Source organism: Dipodomys ordii, unplaced genomic scaffold, assembly GCF_000151885.1.
Source record: "Dipodomys ordii isolate 6190 unplaced genomic scaffold, Dord_2.0 Scaffold6, whole genome shotgun sequence".
In the NCBI taxonomy this organism is placed as follows: domain Eukaryota; kingdom Metazoa; phylum Chordata; class Mammalia; order Rodentia; family Heteromyidae; genus Dipodomys; species Dipodomys ordii.
In genome coordinates this window covers 15,709,940-15,731,664 of record NW_012267222.1, presented here as the reverse complement: position 1 = coordinate 15,731,664, position 21,725 = coordinate 15,709,940, and the positions used below count along the sequence as shown (strand labels likewise).

The following is a 21,725-nucleotide window of genomic DNA, read 5'->3' as shown; positions in this document are numbered from 1 at the left end:
ATCACAAACTTCCATGCTGTCCAGACTGCTAGGCAAAAGGGTCAAAAAATCTAGTGGAAGCTTTTCAAGTTTCTACCACCAAGCAGCAAGGGGAAGAAAATTCCATTCCACTGCCCTTTCTCTAGCTCCTGTTTGAGTCACAGGAGTCTTTGAAGTAAGAATAGCAGTTGAGAAAGAGATGCTGCAAAGAAACCACCCAAGAAAAAGCACATCTGGGGTTTCATTTGAACAACGGCTGTCTTCCAGCTGCTCATCCGTGCAGGTAACACGCTCCCAGATGAAGAGGTTATTTCTGCTGGCTTCTGATTTATTCTTCAAAAATAGAAGGCCATAATAGGAGCAGCAAGGCTTTGGAAAATGTTCTTATCCACAGGGGCTCTTTTGTAATTTAAAGGTTTTGAATGCCCGAGGTTTACCACTGACAGGCAGAAAGCCGGTGATAGAAACAAGCCTTCTCAGATGTAAAGGGTACAATAACAGAGTAAAGATATTATACCAACACATTTATTTTCAGAGGCGTGGGTTCAACCAAGGGAAATACTGTTCTCAGGACAATCTGGAACACATAACACCCTCAAAGGAAGCCTGTACTTTTGCCTCAATTACAATGATAAATATCAGCAACAAGAAAAATGCGTAGCCAGTAAACTATGCCACATGAAAGCAGCACAGAGGGGAAACTTGGTCAACTTCTTGGACAGCAAGCAGTGACTAGAACATTAGGGGCCAAATTTCTCAGGGACATCTTGAATTTATCAGTCCCCTTTGCCTAGGATTTGAGCTATCCTGTCTGAATGTTCATTTACAGCCCTTTAGTACTGACAGTAAGCACTGATAGAACATAAAGCATTTCCCCATTGTCTGTAGTACAATCACTGACTAAAGTCTAAGACATGAGGGATAGTGGGCAAGAAGATGTACACCGAATGTCTAAACTTGGAAAAGACCACAGTATAAGAAAAGGAGGTAGACTTAAGATAGAATTCTACCAAATACTCATCTGCCTCGGAAACTACTGAGCTGGAAAAACCTTTGACTTGTCCTAATGAGCAGGCAGTCATGTGCCTGCTTTTAATTCCCTCCCTTTGCCTTAAATTCCACAGAAGATCCTGGCAGGAGGCTGATATCCATTAAGTGGTCAAATAAAACCAGGACGTGACCGAAATCTATGGCTCTCCATGTTTCTCATTGTGGGAGAGCTATTTGGCGCTTGCTCAAGGCTTCAGAATATAAAATCCATTTTCATCCTCACAGAAAGAAACCATGTCTTTTTAAAGAAAGGAGTAATAATTTGGGGACCCTGGAGAAATCCTTTTAGAATTGAATAAACCCCATCTCCAAGGCACACTACTGTGAACCAATCATGTGCATAAAAGGTCAGAGAGAAAACATATGCATATATAAACAGAGGTGGAAAAATGGGAACTCACAAAGGCCAAAATCCTAAAATGTTATTTTGCTCACCTGAATCTTCAATTCTTTTAGGGTTTGATTAGCTGAAACCAGAAGTGCTTTCTCACCGCGAACTTTTCGATGTCGCATGCTCCGCCGAATGACTTGCTTTTGATAGGCTATGTAATTCTGATGAGAGATTTTTTGCCGTTTCGTTCCTCCATTGCTCTAGGAGATCCAAAACAAGAAAGCCCTGAAACTACCACAGTGAATTTGCTCATGAAGGTCTTTTGGCACATAAAGCACAATACTTATGGTCACAGGAACCTCTGAAATTCATCATGAACAATGAGCGGAAAATTCTCTAGAGTTTCTTAGAAAAGTGAAGCTCACACACTAGAAAATTGGATAAGTGAAATATACTTTTAGTTACATGTGAGCAGTTTAAATGCTTGACATAAGAAACACTTTAAAAATTTTTAAAAGCTGGGTGTGAGTGGTTCACATCTGTAACCCTAACTACTCAGAAAGCTAAGATCTGGAGGGTCACAATTAAAAACAAAAACAAAAAAAACTGCACAACTCTACTTCCAAAATTACCAGCAAAAAGCTGGGCTGTAGTTGAGACTCAAGTGCCAGTTAAGTGAGGGGCTTAGCTAAGTTCAAACTCCAGTACCAGCAAAGGGAAAAAAAGAAAAAAAAATTCACCATTAATCAAAAAATACACTAAACTGCCTATAACTTAATTAGTTTATGTTACAATTGTATGTGAATGAGTGTGAATATACTCTCTCAACTCTTTCTCTTTCTGTCTGTCTCTCTCTGTCTCTGTTTCTGTCTCTCTCTCTCTCTCTCTCGTACTGGGGCTTGAATCAATGCTTTTGTGTTCTTGCTTCTTTTCCTGGTTCAAGGCTGGTGTTCTGCCACTTGAGCCACACCCTTACTTCTGGCTTTCTGCTGGTTAACTGAAGATCAGAGACTCTCAGATTTACATCTCCATGCTGACTTCAAATCAAGATCCTCAGATCTCCATCTCCTGAGTAGCCAAGATTACAGGTATAAGCCACCAGCACTTGGCTACATTTTCTTCTCTTTGAAAATGAGAAGGGAAGGTATAAGTTATACTTAAGGTATTATACTTATCCTAAGGACAGAACTTTGGTAAGTCAGACTTTGTATCTTTCACTCATGGCTAGTGACCAACTACTTTGAGCCACATTCTAGTATGGCTTTTTTGGGGACAACTTTTCTGCCCTAGTTGGCTTAGAACTGTGATCTGAGAATCTCAGTCTCCAGAGTAGCTAGGATTAAAATTACAAGCATGTGTGCCAGGCATCTGTGGCTCACACCCATAATCCTAGCTACTCAGGAAGCTAAGATGCTAGGACCTTGGTTTGAAGCCAGTCCAGGCAGGGAAGTTCCTGAGACGCTTTATCTCCAATTAAGCACACACACCAAACAAAACAAAACAAAGAAAACACCACAAGTTGAGCTGTGGCTCAAGTGGTAGAGTGCTAGCTGTGCTTGAGCAAAAAAGTTCAAGCCTCAGGACTGGGGTTGGGGGCAGAGGGGAGGAGAATTTACAAGTGTGAGCCACTGTTGCCAGCTAAATGTGCTTCTTGTTATATGGGTGAAATATATGGCCTTAACTATGAATTCTTTGCACAAAATGTTAAATCCTTAGGTCTAGCCTCCAGTTCACAGAGCTGGAATATAGGTCACAGGCATAATGATAGAAAAGAAATAACATAAGGAAACAATTAGCCAAATCCAGAATGTGGAACAATGTGCAAGAAACTAAAGTGGCCTCCGAGTCACGTCGGGGTGAGAAGAAAGGTGAAGGCAAGGCGCAGGACACCTAAGCTGTCAAAGGCCAAAGTGACACCACGAAGGCGCTCTTGCATAGACACTGGTTTGAGAAAATAACCTTTTGAATATGGATGTTAGATATCAGAGAATTTTCTCTATGGCTTCTCACGAGCACATGGTTTCTTTTATCTTTCTAAAACACGGTTTCACATATAGCTCAGGCTAGCCTTGAACTCACAATCTTCCAGCCTGTCTTCCAAATGCTGGGACTATACCTATGCACCAGTATACCCAGTTCAAGTATATTATTAGCATTATATAGATCACTGTTTTTTACTTTTTAGATATGAGATTTTAATAAATTAAAAACAAAAATATATTTAATGTCAATACATTTAATACACATGGGTAGGAAACATGGTTCAAGTTGTACAGTACCTGTTTATTATTGGCAAAATGCTGAGGTCAAGCCCCAGTACTAACAAGGGGGGAAGGGGGCAGAGAGAGAGGGAAAGAGGATAAAAGGGAGAAATGGAGGGCAAGGGCTAGGGAAAGGAAGAAAGGATATGAAATGTTGGGCTGGAAGTGTGACTCAGTGGTAGGCCACTAGACTATCACGGGGAAGGTCCTGGCTTTAATCTCAAACACTGCAGGAAAACAAAAACAGTGGCTAGGAATGTGGCTTAGGGGTAGTGTGCCTGCCTAGCATGCATGACGTCCTAGGTTCGATTCCTCAGTACCACATAAAGAGAAAAGGCCAAAAGTGGTGCTGTGGCTCAAGTGGCAGAGTGCCAGCATTGAGCAAAAGAAGCTCAGAAACAGTGCCCAGGCCCTAAGTTCAAGCCCCAGGACTGACAAAAAACAAAAACAAAACAAAAACAGCAACAAAATAACAACAACAAAAAGGTAAAATGTTCACTGTGATTTACCAAGAGGTCATCCAAAGGTAGAAACATACACAGGTGTGCAATATCAACTGTACTAGTCTTAAGGTAATAAAAGTCATTGTGTCCTAGGAAGTCTTGTAAATGTTTCGTCAAGACATTAACAAGCTTCTGCGCAGCAAGCAGGGACAGGGAATGAAACCAGGATTTTGAAACCATCCTTTTTCTTTCTGGCTTAATTAGATCTGGATGAGGTAATGCAAGGACTCTAGCTCTGTTCACAGGTTGTCCCTGTCAGCTGTGATAAGGAAAGGGGTTCAGGGGTTGACTGTGGACACAGATGTCCACTATTCATTCCCAGGACTCTGCAGGGTTCACAAAGCAGTTAATGAAGATACAGCAGTGCTGACAAGCATGAAGTCCATGCACCACCTGGTGGACAAGCTTCTATACCAGACCAGGTGGCCCTACCTAGCACTGAGTCTATATGGGTATATAAAAAGTTTATATCACTGTTAGAAAAGCTCAAATTGGACCTGAATTCTACAATTAGGAATAGAAAAGTATCTACAATATAGTATGCAACTTACTTTAGCAATACAAAATACAACCAAAAAACCAAAGGCCTGTCATCCAAGACATGTTTTTAAAAAAAATGTTTTAAATGCTAAAAGCTTTTCCTGGAATTATCAATTTTCTTTTAGATCCATAAAATTTAAATCCAACTGGTTTTAGAAGGCTTGCAATTACCTAAGTGATGCCCAATACTGAGTATATTATTAACCTAAATTTTAGATAACACTGAAGGACCTGGTTGATCTGGCTTTAGAGGAAAGGGGATTTGATCCACTCCATTAAGGCAAACACAAATGCACTGCTTTTTATTACAGGGATTTACCACTATGGAGACAGAGCCACCAATCTCTGTTCTGAGATGTGATGATGTAGCCCAAAGAGAAAGGGAGGAGGGTGACATTCTAAAGACTCAATGTTCTTCAGGGACTAGCTACTCTTTTCTAAACAGAGGGCTAGACTTCAGATTTTTTCCCCCTTGAACCAGAAATATTTAAAACATTCCAGAGTATTACAACATCCAAACAAGGACAAAGAGACAGAGGAAAATTACAAAGTATAAAAAATAATTACAGCATAACGAGCAATGCTCCCCAACATTCTCTATCTTATTTACAAATGCGAAGTCTGTTGTCATCCACAACTGAAAAGAATTCCATATCCACTTGAAAACACATTGCTGCGGTTATGACCACAGTGGATAAACCTAGACATTCAGAAAAATTAGCCTTTCAAAGTTTAAATCTAGAAAATATAAGAGTTTTCAAAACAACTCAGTCTGAAAAGCAAAGCTTGAAGTAACAGAAACTAAATACACATATGAAGTTTAACTTACCAAATTTAGCAGAGACTAGGGAATAAATTAGTGATAACAGACCAGAAAAGTTTTTTTTTTCCAAAACTGAGACTGTGGTTGGATACCTGTGACTCATGCCTATAAAATCCTAGCTGTTAGCTGGGCACCGGTGGCTCACATCTGTAATCCTAGCTACTCAGGAGGCTGAGATCTGAGGAACACGGTTCAAAGCCAGGCCAGGCAGGAACGTCTGAGACTCTTATCCCCAATAAACCATAGAGAACCAGAGGTGGTGCTGTGGCTCAAGTGGTAGAGCGCTCGCCTTGAGCTGAAGAGCACAGGGACAGTGCCCAAGCCCAGAGTTCAAGCCCTAGGACCGACAAAAAAAAATCCTAGCTGCTCACTCAGGAGGCTGAGCTCTGAGGATTTCAGTTCAGGTCCAGCCTGGGCAGACAAATCCGTATAGACTCTTTAGGTCCAAATAGCCAGCAAAAAAGAAGATATGGTAGTATGACTCAGGTGTAGAGTACCAGCCATGAGCCTAAAAAAATTAAACAAACGAACAACGAAGGATGATGCCCTGAGTTTAAAGCCCCAGTGCAAGGGTGGTGGGGATAGGGGTGATGGTGATGAGATTCTTGATAATCAAGCTATATTAAAAACAACTAAACAAAATACGGTACTGCCAGCCTACTTCAGGAAACAACAGGGGGCTGGGAAGGTGGCTCAGTGGTAGAGTTGCCTTGCATGCATGAGGCCCTGGGTTCAATTCCTCAGCACCACACATAAGCAGAAAAAGCCAGAAATGGCACTGTGGCTCAAGTGGTAGAGCACTAGCCTTGAGCTGAAGAGCTGAGGGACAGCACCAAGGCCCAGAGTTCAGGCCCCATGACCAACAATTTAAAAAAAAAAAAGGAAACAACAGAACCCTAAAAATGGGCATGTGGCCGGGAGTAGGTGGCTCTCGTGTGTAATCCTGAGATCTGAGGACCGAGGTTCAAAGCTAGCCTGGCAAAGAAAGTCCATAAGACCCTTACCTCTAATTAACCACCAGAAAACTGAAAGTAGAGCTGTGGCTAGTGGTAGAACATTAGCCTTGAGCAAAAGAGCTCAGGGACAATACCCAGGCCCTGAGTTCAAATCCTATAATCAACTAAAAAAAAGGTCATGTAATTCCTCAGGTGAAGGTGGGTGTATGAAGAGGTGCAGACAGCTGGGAATGTTCAAATGGTACAGCACCTATCCAGAAAGCACAAGGACCCAAGTTCAAACCCCAATGTGAAGGGGATGCAGGAGATGAGGGAGAAGGGAGGGGACAGAAAAGGAAGGGAGGGGGAGGAGAGGGAGATGGAGAGAGAAAAAACCAGAGGTACTAGCAGTTTTAAGGGTAGCAATTGTGTCTGCACACTCCTAACCAAGAGACATTACAGCTGGGCATGGTGGCGCAAAACTATGATCCTAGTATTCATAAGGCTGAAAAAAGAATTCCAGGCCAACTTATGCTACATGGTAATACCCTCTCTCAGAAAACCATGGAGACATTTTATAGTGTCATCTCAAAGAACCCAGGACATATAAGACTTTAAGGCACTACAAATTCTAAGAAAAACTCTTAAAACTTAGAAATCTGTGTACACATACAATGTAAAGATCTTAGCATTCATTGCAGGTTGCCTGGGTAAAACTCAAATCTGGAAGAAGCACTTTAACAAGAGTGGTTGCCCATTGACACAAGATAGGGTATCAAACTGTATGGGTTTTGTTCCTTCATCAGTGTCTGTTGGGGGCTGGGAAGGTGGCTCAGTGGTAGAGCGCTTGCCTTGCATGCCTGAGGCCCTCAGTTCGATTCCTCAGCACCACATAAGCAAAAAGAAAAAAGCCGGAAGTGGTGCTGTGGCTCAAGTGGTAGAGCGCTAGTCCTGAGCTGAAGAGCTGAGGGACAGCGCCCAGGTCCAGAGTTCAGGTCCCCTGACCAGACCCAAAAAAAAACCCCCAAAAAACAAAAATCAGTGTCTGTTGGGGGCTGGGAATGTGGCTTAGCGGTAGAGTGCTTGCCTAGCATGCATGTAGCCCTTGGTTCGATTCCTCACTACCACATAATCAAAACAAACCAATAAAAAAGCCAAACATGAGTGTCTGTGGGTTAGGAGATGACAATCAGCCATGGGGGGGGGGGGGCGATGCCTCGCAGCCCTTTATACATGATAGATGGATTCATAGTCACATTTACCTTGGGGCTTTCATGCACACGCTAAAAAATGAAGCAATGAAGCATTAGTGTGTACTGTCAGGCCAACAAGCCCAGATAGGTACAGTCAGTATCACAACAGATGGCCAAATGTAACACCTTTCTTCATTCACGAAGAACGTAATCCTAGTTTGACTACCCTATGTTGATAATTAAGCAAAATTGAGTAGAAACTTCATGAGTTTTATCTAGGGGGTGGGAAGGTGGTTCAGTGGTAGAGCGCTTGCCTTGCATGCATGAGGCCCTGGGTTCAATTCCTCAGCACCACATAAGCAAAAAGAAAAAAAGCCGGAAGTGGCACTGTGGCTCAAGTGGTAGAGTGCTAGCCTTGAATTGAAGAGCTGAGGGACAGTGCCCAGGCCCAGAATTCAGGCCCCATGACCGGGCCCCCTCCCAGCCCCCCAAAAAAAGATCTTATGATTAAAAAATACATCAAAACAGCACTGGCAGCTCATACCTGTAATCCTAGCTACTTAGGAAGCTGAGATCACAGTTCAAAGCCAACTGGGGCAGGAAAGTCCATGAGACTCATCTCCAATTAACCACCAGAAAACCAGAAGCAGCACTATGGCTCAAAGTGGTAGAGTGCTAGCTTTGAGCAAAAAGGCTCAGGGACAGTGCCCAAGCCCTGAGTTCCAGCCCCACAACGAACCGTCTACCCCACCCTCACCAAAAAAAAAAAAAAAAAATCAAGATATAGGTCTTGTGTTGATGTTCTTTTCTAACTAAAGTGTTAAGTGTTACATTTCATTCTTTTTTTTTTTTTTTTGGTTGGTCGTGGGGCTTGAACTCTGGGCCTGAGTGCTGTCTCTCAGCTCTTCAGCTCAAGGTGTGCTCTACCACTTGAGCTACAGCGCCACTTCCGGTTTTCTGGTGGTTTATTGGAGATAGGAGTCTCACGGTCTTTCCTGCCTGGGCTGGCTTTAAACCGAGATCCTCAGCCCCCTGAGTAGCTAGGATTACAGGCGTGAGCCACCAGCGCCTGGCACATTTCATTCTTTCTTAACAATGAGATATGTATAAAATTCTTGGAGGAATATGGGCCATGGCTTTTCAGGAGAAACCAGGATTGTTATAGAGAACCATTAAAGTAAGGAAAGAGAAAGACAAAGCAAGGGAGGAGACTGAGATCCAGTATCCCACACAGTACAGAGAAATGTCCGGGGGCCTGTGACAACAGATCGAACATGTATGACAAGAAGCAGCTTTGACACATACTTGATTAAAATCTGGATCTTTTTCTCCATCTGGTTTGGTTTCTTCCTTGTCCTCCTCTGTTTCAGAACTACTCACATTCAACTCAGGAGCTGAATCCTTCATCACCTGAATGTACCAGGACCACAAAGAGAAAGGAGTTAGGACCCGGTGAGCAGGCCATGGTACTGCAGGACTGTGTGTGACACCACCACAGACTCCGAGTTGATCAGGAATCTTGGGCTGGCTTATTATTTTTTTTCTTTCCATTGTGGGGTTTGAACTCTGGGCCTGGGCACTGTGCCTGATCTCTTCAGCTCAAAGCGAGTGCTCTACCACTCAAGCCACAGCACCACTTCTGGTTTTCTGGTGGTTAATTGGAAATTAACTGGAAGTCTCAGGGACTTTCCTGCCCAGGATGTAGCTTTGAACTGCAATTTTCAGATCTCAGCCTCCTGAGTAGCTAGGATTACAGGCGTGAGCCACCTGTGCCTAGAGTGAGCTACCTGTGCCTGTCCTTGTTTACTTTTTTAACCCTGTGATTTATTCTTCTATTTAATGGGCTCCTTATGAATTTAAGAGATATGTACACTAGAGATCTGATGTTAAAACCAAGGCATTTATTTTGCAACTTGCTGAGCCCTTTTCAAGTCCTGAGGTGATTTAAATTAAGGTTGGAAGAAATGCTTTTAGAACATAGGAATACTGCCATAAACTCACAATAATGAAATACCAGATACCATTTTTGTGTGTGTGTGTGTGTGTGTGTGTGTGTGTGTGTGCACGCGCAGGTCCTGAGGCTTGAATTCAGGGCCTGGATATATCTGAGCTTCTTTGGCTCAAGGCTAGTATTCTACCATTTGAGCTACCATACCACTTCTGTCTTTTTCTAAGTAGTTTATTGGCGATAAAGAGTTTCATCCAGCTCATATACCATTTAATACCAGTGTACATATATGTGTATGGGAGGTTTAAAATATTAATGAAGCCAGCTGCTAGTGGCTCACACCTTTAATCCTAGCTACTCAGGAGGCTGAGGATCTAAGGAATTTCAAAGCCAGCCCAGGTAGGAAAGTTCAAGAGAGCCGGGCACTGGTGGCTCACACCTATAATCCTAGCTACTCAGGAGGCTGAGATCTGAGGAACAAGGTTCAAAGCCAGCCTGGGCAGGAAAGTCTGTGAGACTCTTATCTTCAATAAACCACTAGAAAACCTGAAGTGGCGCTGAGGCTCAACCGGTAGAACACTCACCTTGATCTGAAGAGCTGAGAGACAGCACCCAAACCCAGAGTTTAAGCCCCACGATCAACAAAAAAAAATGAAAGTTCATTACTAAAAAGCTGAAAGTGAAGGTATGGCTCAAGTGGTAGATCTTGAGATAACAACAACAACAAAACCCAAAAGACCAATGGAATTCCAGGACTGATTACCTCCCCCCCTCCCCCGCAAAAAAAGAAAGAAAAGTTTATGGATATTCTAGGGGGGAAAGTTGGCATATTTATAGTTATTAACCTCATTTTCTCAGCAAGTTATGAAATATTATGTCTTGGTTTTAACATCAGGTCTCTAGTGCTCCTTTCTAAGCTACTGTTCTTAAAACAATGTGGTAGGGATAGGAAGGTGGCTCAGTGGTAGAATGCTTGCCTTGTATGCACGAGGCCCTGGGTTCGATTCCTCAGCACCACATAAGCAGAAAAAGCTGGAAGTGGCACTGCGTCTCAAGTGGTAGAGTGCTAGCCTTGAGTTGAAGAGGTGAGGGACAGCACCCAGGCCCAGAGTTCAGGCCCCATGACCACCACCACCACCACCACCACCACCAACAACAACAACAAACTAAGAAAACAATATGGTAAATAGCACCAAAGAAAATATGACACACTATATCTTGACTTCCCAAACCCTGGAATCTACTTCAGAGCCACCCCTAATTATAATAGTCCGGAATCAAAATCTGCCTATTTTACCTACCCTTGCAGATCAGCACGTAAGGCTCTTACTGGTCTTTCTTAGTCCTGACAGCCCCTTACCAATTCTAAACATAAGAAGGACAGCATAGCGCACTATGGCAGCAAATAGTCATGTATTGCTACCTAAGTTTAAGTTAATTACAAATACAAGTTCATTCCCTTACCAGGCTAGCTCATTTCACATGCTCCCCAGCACACAGGAAAAAGTTCCAGTGGACCACACTGTTGTAGATTCTATGATTTGTTTTTGCTCTGTTCCTTGAGTGCATTAGGCTTAGCCATTTATCACTGGTTTCTCTGACAACCCCAGACCGAATCCCTGACAGGATGCTTAGGATGCTCTGCTGGTCTGCACTGCTACACTGTTGCCTCCACTTTGGTCAGCCTCTGATCTGCCCTTTCAGACTTCCTCCCACACTCTCATTTCTGTGAAATTCCTCTTAGGGGATTCTTTAAGTTTAGTCTCGACCTTTCCCATCCAGCTTCATCATCATTGTATCCACTGCATTAAGACCATTCCTGGATCACAGTGACATTCAGAAAATATGTCTCAAATGAAGTTAGTGACAGCCAGGTGCCAGTGGCTCATGCTTGTAATCCTATCTAGTAACGAGGCTGAGATCTGAGGACTGTGGTTCAAGGCTAGCCCATGCAGAAAAGTCCCCATGAGACTCTTATCTCCAATTAACCACTTAAAAACTCAAAGTGGAGCTATGACTCAAAGTGGTAGAGCACTAGCCTTGAGCAGAAGAGCTCAGGAACAGCACCCAGGCCCTGAGTTCAATTCCAAGACTGACCGAAAAAAATAAAATAGAAGGGCTTGGAATGTGGCTTAGTGGTAGAGTGCTTGCCTAGCATGAATGAAGCACTGGGTTCAATTCCTCAGTACCACATAAACAGAAAAGGCCAGCACTGAGGCCTCAAGTGGTAGAGTGCTAGCCTTAAGGAGAAAAAAAAAAAAAAAAAAGAAGCTCAGGGACAGTGCCCAGGTCCTGAGTTCAAGCTCCAAAACTGGCACAAAAATAAATAAATAAAAATTAAGTTAACAGACCAAATCCACACTTAGTCACATAACCGTTCATTTTCACCTCTGTTCAGTATCAATTCTAATGCTAACTACCATCGAGGGGGAGAAAAAGTGATTGTTGGTAGTTTTCAATGAAAACACAACAGCCCATTTGAAATGAACCTTGACAGATTCAAGTTAGGGCCACAAGAGGGAGCAGTACCTTTTTGTTGTCCACAACTTTGTGGACATAGATGGTGGCTTGAGTATACTCTCTCAGATCTCTCTGCTGCTGACATAGTAAGCCTTCTCTGCATTCTGGACAGAGTTCTACAAAAAAATGAGAGGAAAAATGGCTGAAAAATCACAGTGAAAGAACTCAGACCTGAACACTTATCACTATTCATTAGTATTTACTAAATCATCAGTAATATCTTCTATTCATTGCTGTATTGTGTATGTGCAAGTAAAAAGGAAATCCATTTACTATCCTCTAGTAAATGTACAAATAATGAGACTCTATATGATAGATTCCATCCAGGGAGTCTTGACCAACACACCCTTCCTTTCTCCTTAAAATGTCCACTTTAACTATAGAAACAAACCAAAATCAAAATGAAGACTTACTAGGCTCAGAAATATACTGTGTTTCTGAAGGGTTTACATCTCCCACTTCAATTCTTGTGATTTTAATTACATGATCCACAACAAAGAGCTTTTGTATCATTTGCCACTCGCTGGGCCATATGAGAGCTATACTGTGCAAAAAGAAAACACACACACACACAACATGCCTTAAGACACAAGGAGATTAAGAGGGCTAATCTAACCATTAGTATCCCTAAATCAAAATCAACACTACTAGTCTTTAATGAACAGCAAATGCAAGAAAAGATCATCACCATCATCACTATCATGGTGCTCTCTGAATCAACACGCTAAATCCAGACACAAGGGGCCAACTATGTCAGCACAAAAGGATAAAAGATATGCCAGACATGTCAATGTGCATGCATTACTGTTCATTTTGGTTTTCTGAGCCAGTCTCACAATGCAGCCTAGGCTGGCCTTGAACTCAACATCTTCCTGCCTCTATCTCCTAAGCATGTATTATTTTTTTAAAGCATACTAAAAGAGTATCAGTGGCTCACACATGTAATCCTGGCTACTCAGGAGGCTGAGATCTGAGAGTTGTGGTTTAAGATGAGCCTGGGCAGGAAAGTCTGTTAGACTCTCATCTCCAATTAAACACCAAAAAGCCAGAAGTGGAGGTATGACTTAAGTGGCAGTGACAGCCATGAGCACAAAAGCTTAGGGACAGATCCCAGGCCCAGAACCAGCACACACACACACAAAAATAGTAATTACTTTATAATACAAAGGCAACACTGAGGGGAAAAAAAAAATCACAGATGAGTCCTTGAGGAGTGGTTTTTAGATCCAACCATTGTTGATGGCTCTTGCTCTGCCATGGTCCCGTGTTATAATCCATTCTCTACTAAAAAAAGAAGAAAGGAACTTGCTGGGACTGGTGGCTCATTCAGGAAACAGACTTGGAGGAGGAAGGTTTGAAGCCACCGTGGGAAAGATAAATCTGAGACTCCATCTCCAATTAACCAGACGGTGAGCCTAGTCAACAGGAGGAACTAAGAGGACAAAAGCCTCAGCAGCCTGGTGCCAGGTCTGGACAAGCAGCCTATCCTGTCTGTCCTCTTTTCAAGATCTAAGTGCTCACTCTGAAGAACATGTAAAAAGGCAAAATCCTGTAATTCAGTGAATGACTAGGTTCTTGAATAGATTATATTAGATGAGAAATTTTCTAAACATACTTTGTCAATTATTAGATACAGATAATCACACGAAGAGAAGAAACTCACAGTTTAGAATCTTCTTTGGTCATGGAAGCAAATGTAAACATGAGTCCCCCATGGGGACAGAGAAGGGCGCTATTTCCTACTGATGATACAGGACTACACCTCGCAGGCTTTCTATTCAAATGAAACAAAGAGAATAAACATATCTGACTACTGCATGAAGAAAAAGATACTTGACATAGTGCTTTTAAAATCAGTTACATGAGGTAGGCACTGGTGGTTCACGCCTGTAATCCTAGCTACTCAGGAGGCTGAGATCTGAGAATCTTCTGTTTGAACAGCCTGGGCAGGAGTCTTTAAGACTCCTATCTCCAATTAACCACCAGAAAACTGGAAGTAGCACTCTGGCTCAAAATGGTAGAGTGCTAGCCTTGAGCAAAAGAGCTCAGGGACAGCAGCCCCACAACAAACAACAACAACAACAAAAAGTCAGTTATATGTAATGTTAGTAATTAAATATGTTTTGGGGATTTACTTATAGAAAAGAAAGCTTCATATACATGCTAAGAAAAGTAACCCAGAAGGTTGATGTGAAAGGCACCATGGGTGCTCTAAAAAAAAAACATCAGTGAACTCAAAGAAAGGGGAGAAAGAAAATTTCTCATTTCTACCTCACAAATTTCCGCCATTCTTCTACAAAGAACTGTGACACAATATAGAGGACATCCGTGTCCTAGAATATAAAAAGCACAAAAAATCACATTGATTCACCCCATACTTAACACATTCTTTATAATTCAAAGTGGTCTTCTTTGAGTTTTAACATAAAATAAAAACTTCGCCTGTCCCAAGAAACAGCTGGAGTGAATCCTCTAGTTAGAGAATTAAACAAGCAAGAGTGAGAGCAGCTCTGGGCTGTCATGAAAGCAATTCATTGGGAATTTGGCAAAGGTCTTCACAAGCTCAGATGAAATCTTCCCTTTGTGGGATGCATTGTACCTCTGGCCAGTTATTAAGACATGGTCTGTTTTTGTCTTGGAACAAATTCGGAAGAGAACTTTTTTGCTCATTTGCAATCATCTTATGTAAGGCTTCATTTTCTTCCCCTTCTCTTTCTAAAATCTGAAAGAGAAAGAAGCAGTCAGCTGTCGCCTGCTGCCAGCACATGGTGTGCCCTGCTCTACACCCCCACTCACGTACTATGCTCACTCCCTTGGGAGGCTAACCCAAGGAGGCGGCATGCTGCTGCCACCGATGGCAGCAGAGTTCAGTACCTTGCACTGGGAGCAGCATTCTTTGTAGCTTGGAAACTCAGGGGCCTTTGGGAAGTACTGCTGTAGTTTGCTCCAAGCCTCTTTAGACACGAGCCTTCTTTCATTTTCAGATATGCATAACTCCCCTGAGTTAAAAAAACAAAACTTGGATTTAAGATGCAGAAAGTCAGTATTTCCTAGTTCTTAAACTGAAGTCTCCAAAATTCTGTGGTTTGTTCAAGTATGTAAACACAAACTCATAGACACACTCTCTAAAATGTTAATTTCATTTCACTTCCTATAGGAGTTAGTCACTGCAATTTTATATACTCTACAGAAGGCAAAAACAAATGTAGAACGCTAGACACACATTTTAAATCTTTCTCCCTAGCAATAAATAAAATACTGGCAGGGGTCTACACTTTAATGCTCCCACACTCAACAGTACAATTCCCTGCAGGCTTTTACAGACATTGGATTGTTACTGGCATCATCTTGCAAGGAAAGAATGTTCTTTTTTTTTTTTGGTCGTGGGGTTAAGCTTTGGGCCTGGGTGCTGTTCCTCAGCTCTTCAGCTCAAGGCTAGCGCTCTACCACTGGAGCCACAGCACCACTGCAGGCTTTTTCTGTTTATGTGGTGCTGAGGAATTGAACCCAGGGCCTCATTGCATGCAAGGCAAGCACCTTCCCAGCCCCAGGAAAGGATGTTCTTAAGGTTGTATAAACCTCAGTTTTTTCCTACTTAAAAGGTCTCATTGTATACCCCAGGTCCTCCTGCCTTGTTTTGCAGAGTAAGGGAACCATGGACATGAAATGGGGGGAAAGGGGAGAGTGGATCCTCAAAACCTTTCTCCAAGCTGGCCTAGAACCCAGATTTTCCAAACCTCTGCCTCTCAAGTAGCTATGTGTGAGCCAAGACACCAAACTTTCATTTTTTTTCTTTCTTGTTTTTTATTAATTACAACTCCATAAATCAGGTTATGAGTACAATGTTTCTTGAACACTTTCACCCTTCTTTGTCTCCATTTTCCCCTCTCCCAACCTTACCCTTAGTAATTTTTTTAAAAGAAAAAGGATTGAATTATCAAACTTCAAAATAATATATCCTTGTAGTAAGTAATAATGCAGCCATAAATAATGATTTAAGGTTCAAAGATGAACACTCAATGACTCACACCCATAATCCTAGCTACTTAGGAAGCTGAGATATGAGGATCATGGTTCTAAACCTGGGCAAGAAAGACTATGACACCCTTTTCTCCAATTAACCATCAACAAGCTGGAAGTATAGCTGTGGCTCAAGTGGTAGAGTGCTAGTCTTGAGGAAAAAAAAGCTCAGAGACAGTGTCTAGACCTTGAGTTCAAGCCCCATAATATCCAGTTCTTCTGTAGCTGCCATTTTAAGTCTAGTCCCTAAATGATAGAACATTGAACAAAATATTTATGATATGCTGAAGTCTAACTAACAACATGTTTATATTTTAGCTTACCATGTGGACACAGAATGTCTTCATTAAAATTTAATTCCTCCTCCTCTTCTTTTCTTTCTTCCTTTGATTCATCTAATCAAAGGAATATAGACAAAAACTGTTATGGATATTGTATTTTTAAAAGTTCAAACAGCAGATATACTACTCCACCCAATTTTAAGGAAAGAAAACATTTAAGTTGTGAAAATTATATCAAAGTGATTCCTGCAGAATTTTGCAAAGAAGTTTTGTATTATCTTTGCCTTTTAAGGCAAGAAAATTATCCCAATGACAGTTAACATTTCAAAGGTTTAGGTTATGCAAGAAAATGTGCCTTTTCTCAATTTGAAAAATTTACATATCCTATTAATTCTAGTCAAGGTGTTCAGGATGCTGGGCATAAACCAAGTTAGTCATCAACATGTCATGTCATTTTTACCTACCTACTCTGTAGGGCTTAACAGAAAGCTTTAATGCAATAAGCTCACATGAAATAAGGAATTAACTTTCGTAACAAACACACAATAAGAACTTCGCTTTTTCTGTTAACATTTCTAATTATCTGCTTTTTGTTCACACTATCATTACCAATATGTAGCTTTGAATAGTAGTAGAAAAAGAGCCAGATACCAGTGGCTCATGCCTGTAATCCTAACTCCTCAGGAGGCTGAAATCTGAGGATTGTGATTTGAAGCCATCAGAAGCAGGAAGGCCCACAAGACTTATTCCCAATTAGCTACCAAAAATCCAGACGTAAACTGTGTCTCAAGTTGGTGGAATGGTAGCCTTGAGCAAAAAAAAAACCCTCAAGCACAGTGCCTAAACCCTGAGTTCAAGCTCCAGGACCAACACAAAAAAAGTAAATAAACTATCAGCTAAAACATTTTAAATACACTTTTTACATACACAAAAAACACTTAGTAAATACATGAAAAACTTCAAGTGGGGGGAGTATAGCTCAATGAGCACAAAGACCTAGGCTTGATCCCTGGCACCATAAAAAAACCACAACAAACAACAACAACAACAACAACAAATCCTCAAACAGAAAATGGGCTAAGAAAGAACTTAACCAGATACATTCTATCTCCTCTGAGCCTCACACAAAAGTGCGAGGAAGAGACAAGAGCATTTTTTTGTTTTCGTTTGTCTTGTTTGATTATCTGTCTTTGGGGAAGAATAAGAGGGCACAGAGATGGAGGGACAAAGGGTGAACAAATGTAGCAGTAGTGCTCAGTAGACACTGTGTTGAATATGAACTATACAACCGACTAGGCAGGGACGGGAGGCAAAAACTGGGAGAGAGCAAAGGAAGGAGTAACAGTGTCCAAAAAGAAATATACTCATTTACCTGACTTATGAAACAGTAACCCTTCTGTGCATCATCTTAATAACAACAAAAATACGTATAATAAAAAGATAAAATATCATTAAAAAAATAAAGTTAAAAAATTGAAAAAATAAAAGTTACTTCTCTACTATGAAAGGGAGTCAATGTTAACAATAATTTGGGACTTTTAAGGCAGGCTTCCAGGCATTTTCATATTATGAGAGTGATAAAAACTACTGTGACGGATGTACTCTTCACATGGGTGAAAGCACACGGAAACAAGCCCTCATATACTTCTGGAGGAAACTCATCTGTATATATCAGTAGACAGCCATTATCAATTCATCTAATGGACCCAACAAATTTCTAGGAATGTGTAACTCAGAAATAACCTGAAATGTACACAGTGATACACATTTTCACACAGGATGCTCATGGCATCTGTGCCTTGTATGCTAACTGTATAAAGGTAAAATAGTATCAGTTAAATAAATACATACACACAATGAAATGCAGCCATTAAATGAAAAGAGCAGAGGGAGGGAGAGCGATATGTCTTTACATAAGCTGCATTATTAAAAGCCACCATGTGCAGTGACTACGTTACATGGGAAAACTTCAAAGTTCTACACTGGTGGTGTGTCCATGGCTTAATATCTTTCAATGATGAAAGAGAAGAAGAATATTATACTGAAAGCACAGAAAATATTCTAAAGCTATGGCAACATGGAGGCCTTTTCTACTATGGCAAAGGACTCTATTTACAATGAAAAAGTGCTAATTTGTAAAGATCTATAAGGCAGAAGAATTAACCGAATATACTAGAAGTCATGTGGTACCACAAGAACTGCAGTGATACAGTTTTCAAATGAAAGGACAATAAAACTGAGATTAATGTCCACAGATGATACTACACAACAAAAGTCTGTGATCAAAAGGGAAAACTCTTCAAATACAGGACGAGCTGGGTGCTAATCTTAGCTAATTAGGAGCTTGAGCTCTAAGGATCTCAGTTCAAGCCAGTTCAGGCAAGAAAGCCTGTGAGACTTTTATTTCCATTACACTAACAAAAAAGCAGGAAATGGAGCTGTGGCTCAAGTGGTAGAGCACTAACAAAAGAAGCTCAGGGACAGTGTCCAGGTACTGAGTTCAAGCTCCAGGATAGACAAAGAGACAGAGAGAGAGTAGAGAAGAAATGGGGGTATGGCTCTGTGCAAACAGCATGTGTGGTAGAGTGGGTAAGTGCAACTGGCAGCATCAAACCAAACTGTGAAACACAGTTCAGTGAAACCGAACACTGATATCTGCTTTGGGGTTTTCATATCTCCAAAAGCAGGGTAGTGACACAGGAAGATCCCTAGCAAACAGAATAAATGACATGCAAGCTGGGCACTGGTGGCTCACACCAGTAATCTTAGCTACTCAGCAGATTGAGATCTGAGAACCTCAATGTGAAGCCGGCCTTGCAGAAAAGTCCATGAGATTTGAATCTCTGATCAACCAGCAAAAAACAAGCTGGAAGTGGAGCGGTGGCTCAAGTGGCAGAGCATCAACTGAGTGAAAAAGCCAAGCAGGAGTATGAGGTCTTGATTTCCAGCCCTAGCACATACACAAAGTTATGCAATCCTTGCATGTAAGAAATACATACTGTAATAAACAGCTCAAGAATATAAAAATAGGGACTGGGAATGTAGCGTATTGGTAGAGTGCTTGCCTAGCATGCAGAAAACCCTGGGTTCAATTCCTCAGTACCACATACACAGAAAAAGGCAGAAGGGGAGCCGAGGCTCAAGTGCTAGTCTTGAGCAAAAGAAGCTCAGGCTCAGGGACAGTGCCTAGGCCCTGAGTTCAAGCCCCTGCCTGTATTGGCAAAAAAAAAAAAAAGTTAAAAAAATTCTTTTAATAAGGGGCTGGGAATGCTGGCGCCAGTGGCTCATGCCTGTAATTCTAGCTACTCAGGAGGCTGAGATATGTGGATTGCGGTTCAAAGCCAGCCAGGGCAGGAAAGTCCGTGAGACTGTTATCTCCAATAAACCACCAAAGAAATGGAAGTGGTGCTGTGGCTCAAGCAGTAGAGTGCTCGCCTGAGCTGAAGAGCTCAGGGACAGCGCCCAGGCCCAGAGTTCAAGCCCCACAACCAACAAAAAAAAAAAAAAAGCGGGGGGCTGGGAAGGTGGCTTAGTGGTAGAGAGTGCTTGCCTCGCATGTATGAGGCCCTGGGTACTATTCCTCAGCACCACATAAACAGAAAAAGCTGGAAGTGGCATTGTGCCTCAGGTCTTAGAGTGCTAACCTTGAGCTGAAGAGCTAAGGGACAGCACCGAGGCCCAGAGTTCAAGCCCCACAATCAACCAAAAAAAAAAATTAAAAGGAATAAAAAAGAAACTTAAAATGCATATAAATATTAATATTTGTAAAAAGGAAAAGTGGACCTGGGAATGTAGCTCATAGCAGAACACTTATATATAAGAAAAATGAAGTGACAGTAATTGCTTATGGATAATCTCTAATTACAGTTCAGTTTATGGGAAACTAACCTCTAAATTAATAAATCTGATCAAATCTTTAATCTTTGTTGTTGTTGGTTATGGGGCCTAGGTGCTGTTCCTGAGTGCTTTTTGCTCAAGGCTAGTGCTCTACCACTTGAGCTATAGCACCACTTCCAGTTTTTTGGTGTTTTGTTTTTTGGAGATAAGAGACTCATATACTTCCCTGCCTGGGCTGGCTTTGAACTTCAGATCTCAGCCTCCTGAGTAGCTAGGATTACAGGCAAGAGCCACCAGCGCCCGGCTCAAATTACTAAATTTAAGTGCCTCCCCACCTCCCACCCCATTTTTAAGGCACTGATTATAAAATTAGATTTACAATAAAAGAATTTCTTGATGTCGGTATAATTTGTGGAGGCGAAGGGAAAAAACAAATCGTTTAAATAGGTATACAGGTGGACCCATTGCAACAATGAGATATATAAGTCGTTATGTCGAAAACAAACTTTACAACTTTGGTGGGGGAAGGGGGAAGATTGGGGGGGCGGGGGAGGATGGGAAGGGATGGGAAGGGGAAACAAAGAGGAGGCTACAATGCTTGATAAGAAATGTACTCATTATCTGGCCCATGTAATTGTAACCCCTCTGTACAAAGAATTTCATACTTGCAAAAAAAAAAAAGAATTTCATACTTGCAAGTAGGGCCTCAGTTAATTCAGGCTATCTCAGAATTTGCAAGCTATTCAAACTGCCCAGTCTTTTTTTTTTTTTTTTTTTGGGGGGGGGTCCGGTCGTGGGTCTGAACTCTGGGCCTGGGTGCTGCCCCTCAGCTCTTCAGCTCAAGGCTAGCACTCTACCACTTGAGCCAAAGCGCCACTTCCAGCTTTTTTCTTATGTGGTGCTGAGGAATCGAACCCAGGGCCTCAAGCATGCAAGGCAAGTGCTCTACCACTGAGCCACCTTCCCAGCCCCTGCCCAGTCTTCTTCATGCCAAGTGCTGGTGTGAACACACATTCACTAGGCAATCTAAAACCACAATGCACTGACTCTGCTCCAATGTACAGTATAGGCTACAGCAGACTGTCCTTTCTAAAAGGCTTAAACCTGGAGGAGAATTAGTATTAATTTTCCACGTGATTCACTAGACAAAGCTTGAGCTCAAAGCATGCCTAGTTATAACAGAATCTCACATGGGAGCTGGTAAATCTTCACTGAATTTCAATAGCTGAAACTTTTATTTTTTGAGATCGTTAAAGTTTTCTTTAGGCAGGCATTGGTGGCTCATGTGTTTTTTTTGTCAGTCCTGGGGCTTGAACTCTGGGCTTGGTTGCTGTTCCTCGGCTCTTCAGTTTATGGCAAGCTCTCTACCACTTGAGCCACGGCACTATTTCTGATTTTCTGGTGGTTATTTGGAAATAAGAGTCTCACGGAATTTTCTGCCTGGGGTTGGGGTTGGCTTTGAGCTGTCATCCTCAGATCTCAGCTTCCTGAGTAGCTAGGATTA

General features: G+C 41.8%; 1 protein-coding gene across 1 annotated transcript in view; it reads right to left on the bottom strand.

Moving 5' to 3' along the window:
• Usp48 (ubiquitin specific peptidase 48) overlaps positions 1 to 21,725 on the bottom strand; it is a 68,864-nt gene that overhangs the window by 9,035 nt on the left and 38,104 nt on the right. Inside the window, exons 15-23 of the mRNA XM_013034720.1 lie at positions 16,427 to 16,498; positions 14,958 to 15,082; positions 14,683 to 14,805; positions 14,355 to 14,416; positions 13,747 to 13,857; positions 12,497 to 12,627; positions 12,093 to 12,199; positions 8,921 to 9,025; positions 1,465 to 1,620 (exon numbers count right to left, since the gene is read on the bottom strand). Coding sequence (XP_012890174.1) covers positions 1,465 to 1,620; positions 8,921 to 9,025; positions 12,093 to 12,199; positions 12,497 to 12,627; positions 13,747 to 13,857; positions 14,355 to 14,416; positions 14,683 to 14,805; positions 14,958 to 15,082; positions 16,427 to 16,498 — 992 coding nt within the window. The remainder of the gene's footprint in view (positions 1 to 1,464; positions 1,621 to 8,920; positions 9,026 to 12,092; positions 12,200 to 12,496; positions 12,628 to 13,746; positions 13,858 to 14,354; positions 14,417 to 14,682; positions 14,806 to 14,957; positions 15,083 to 16,426; positions 16,499 to 21,725) is intronic.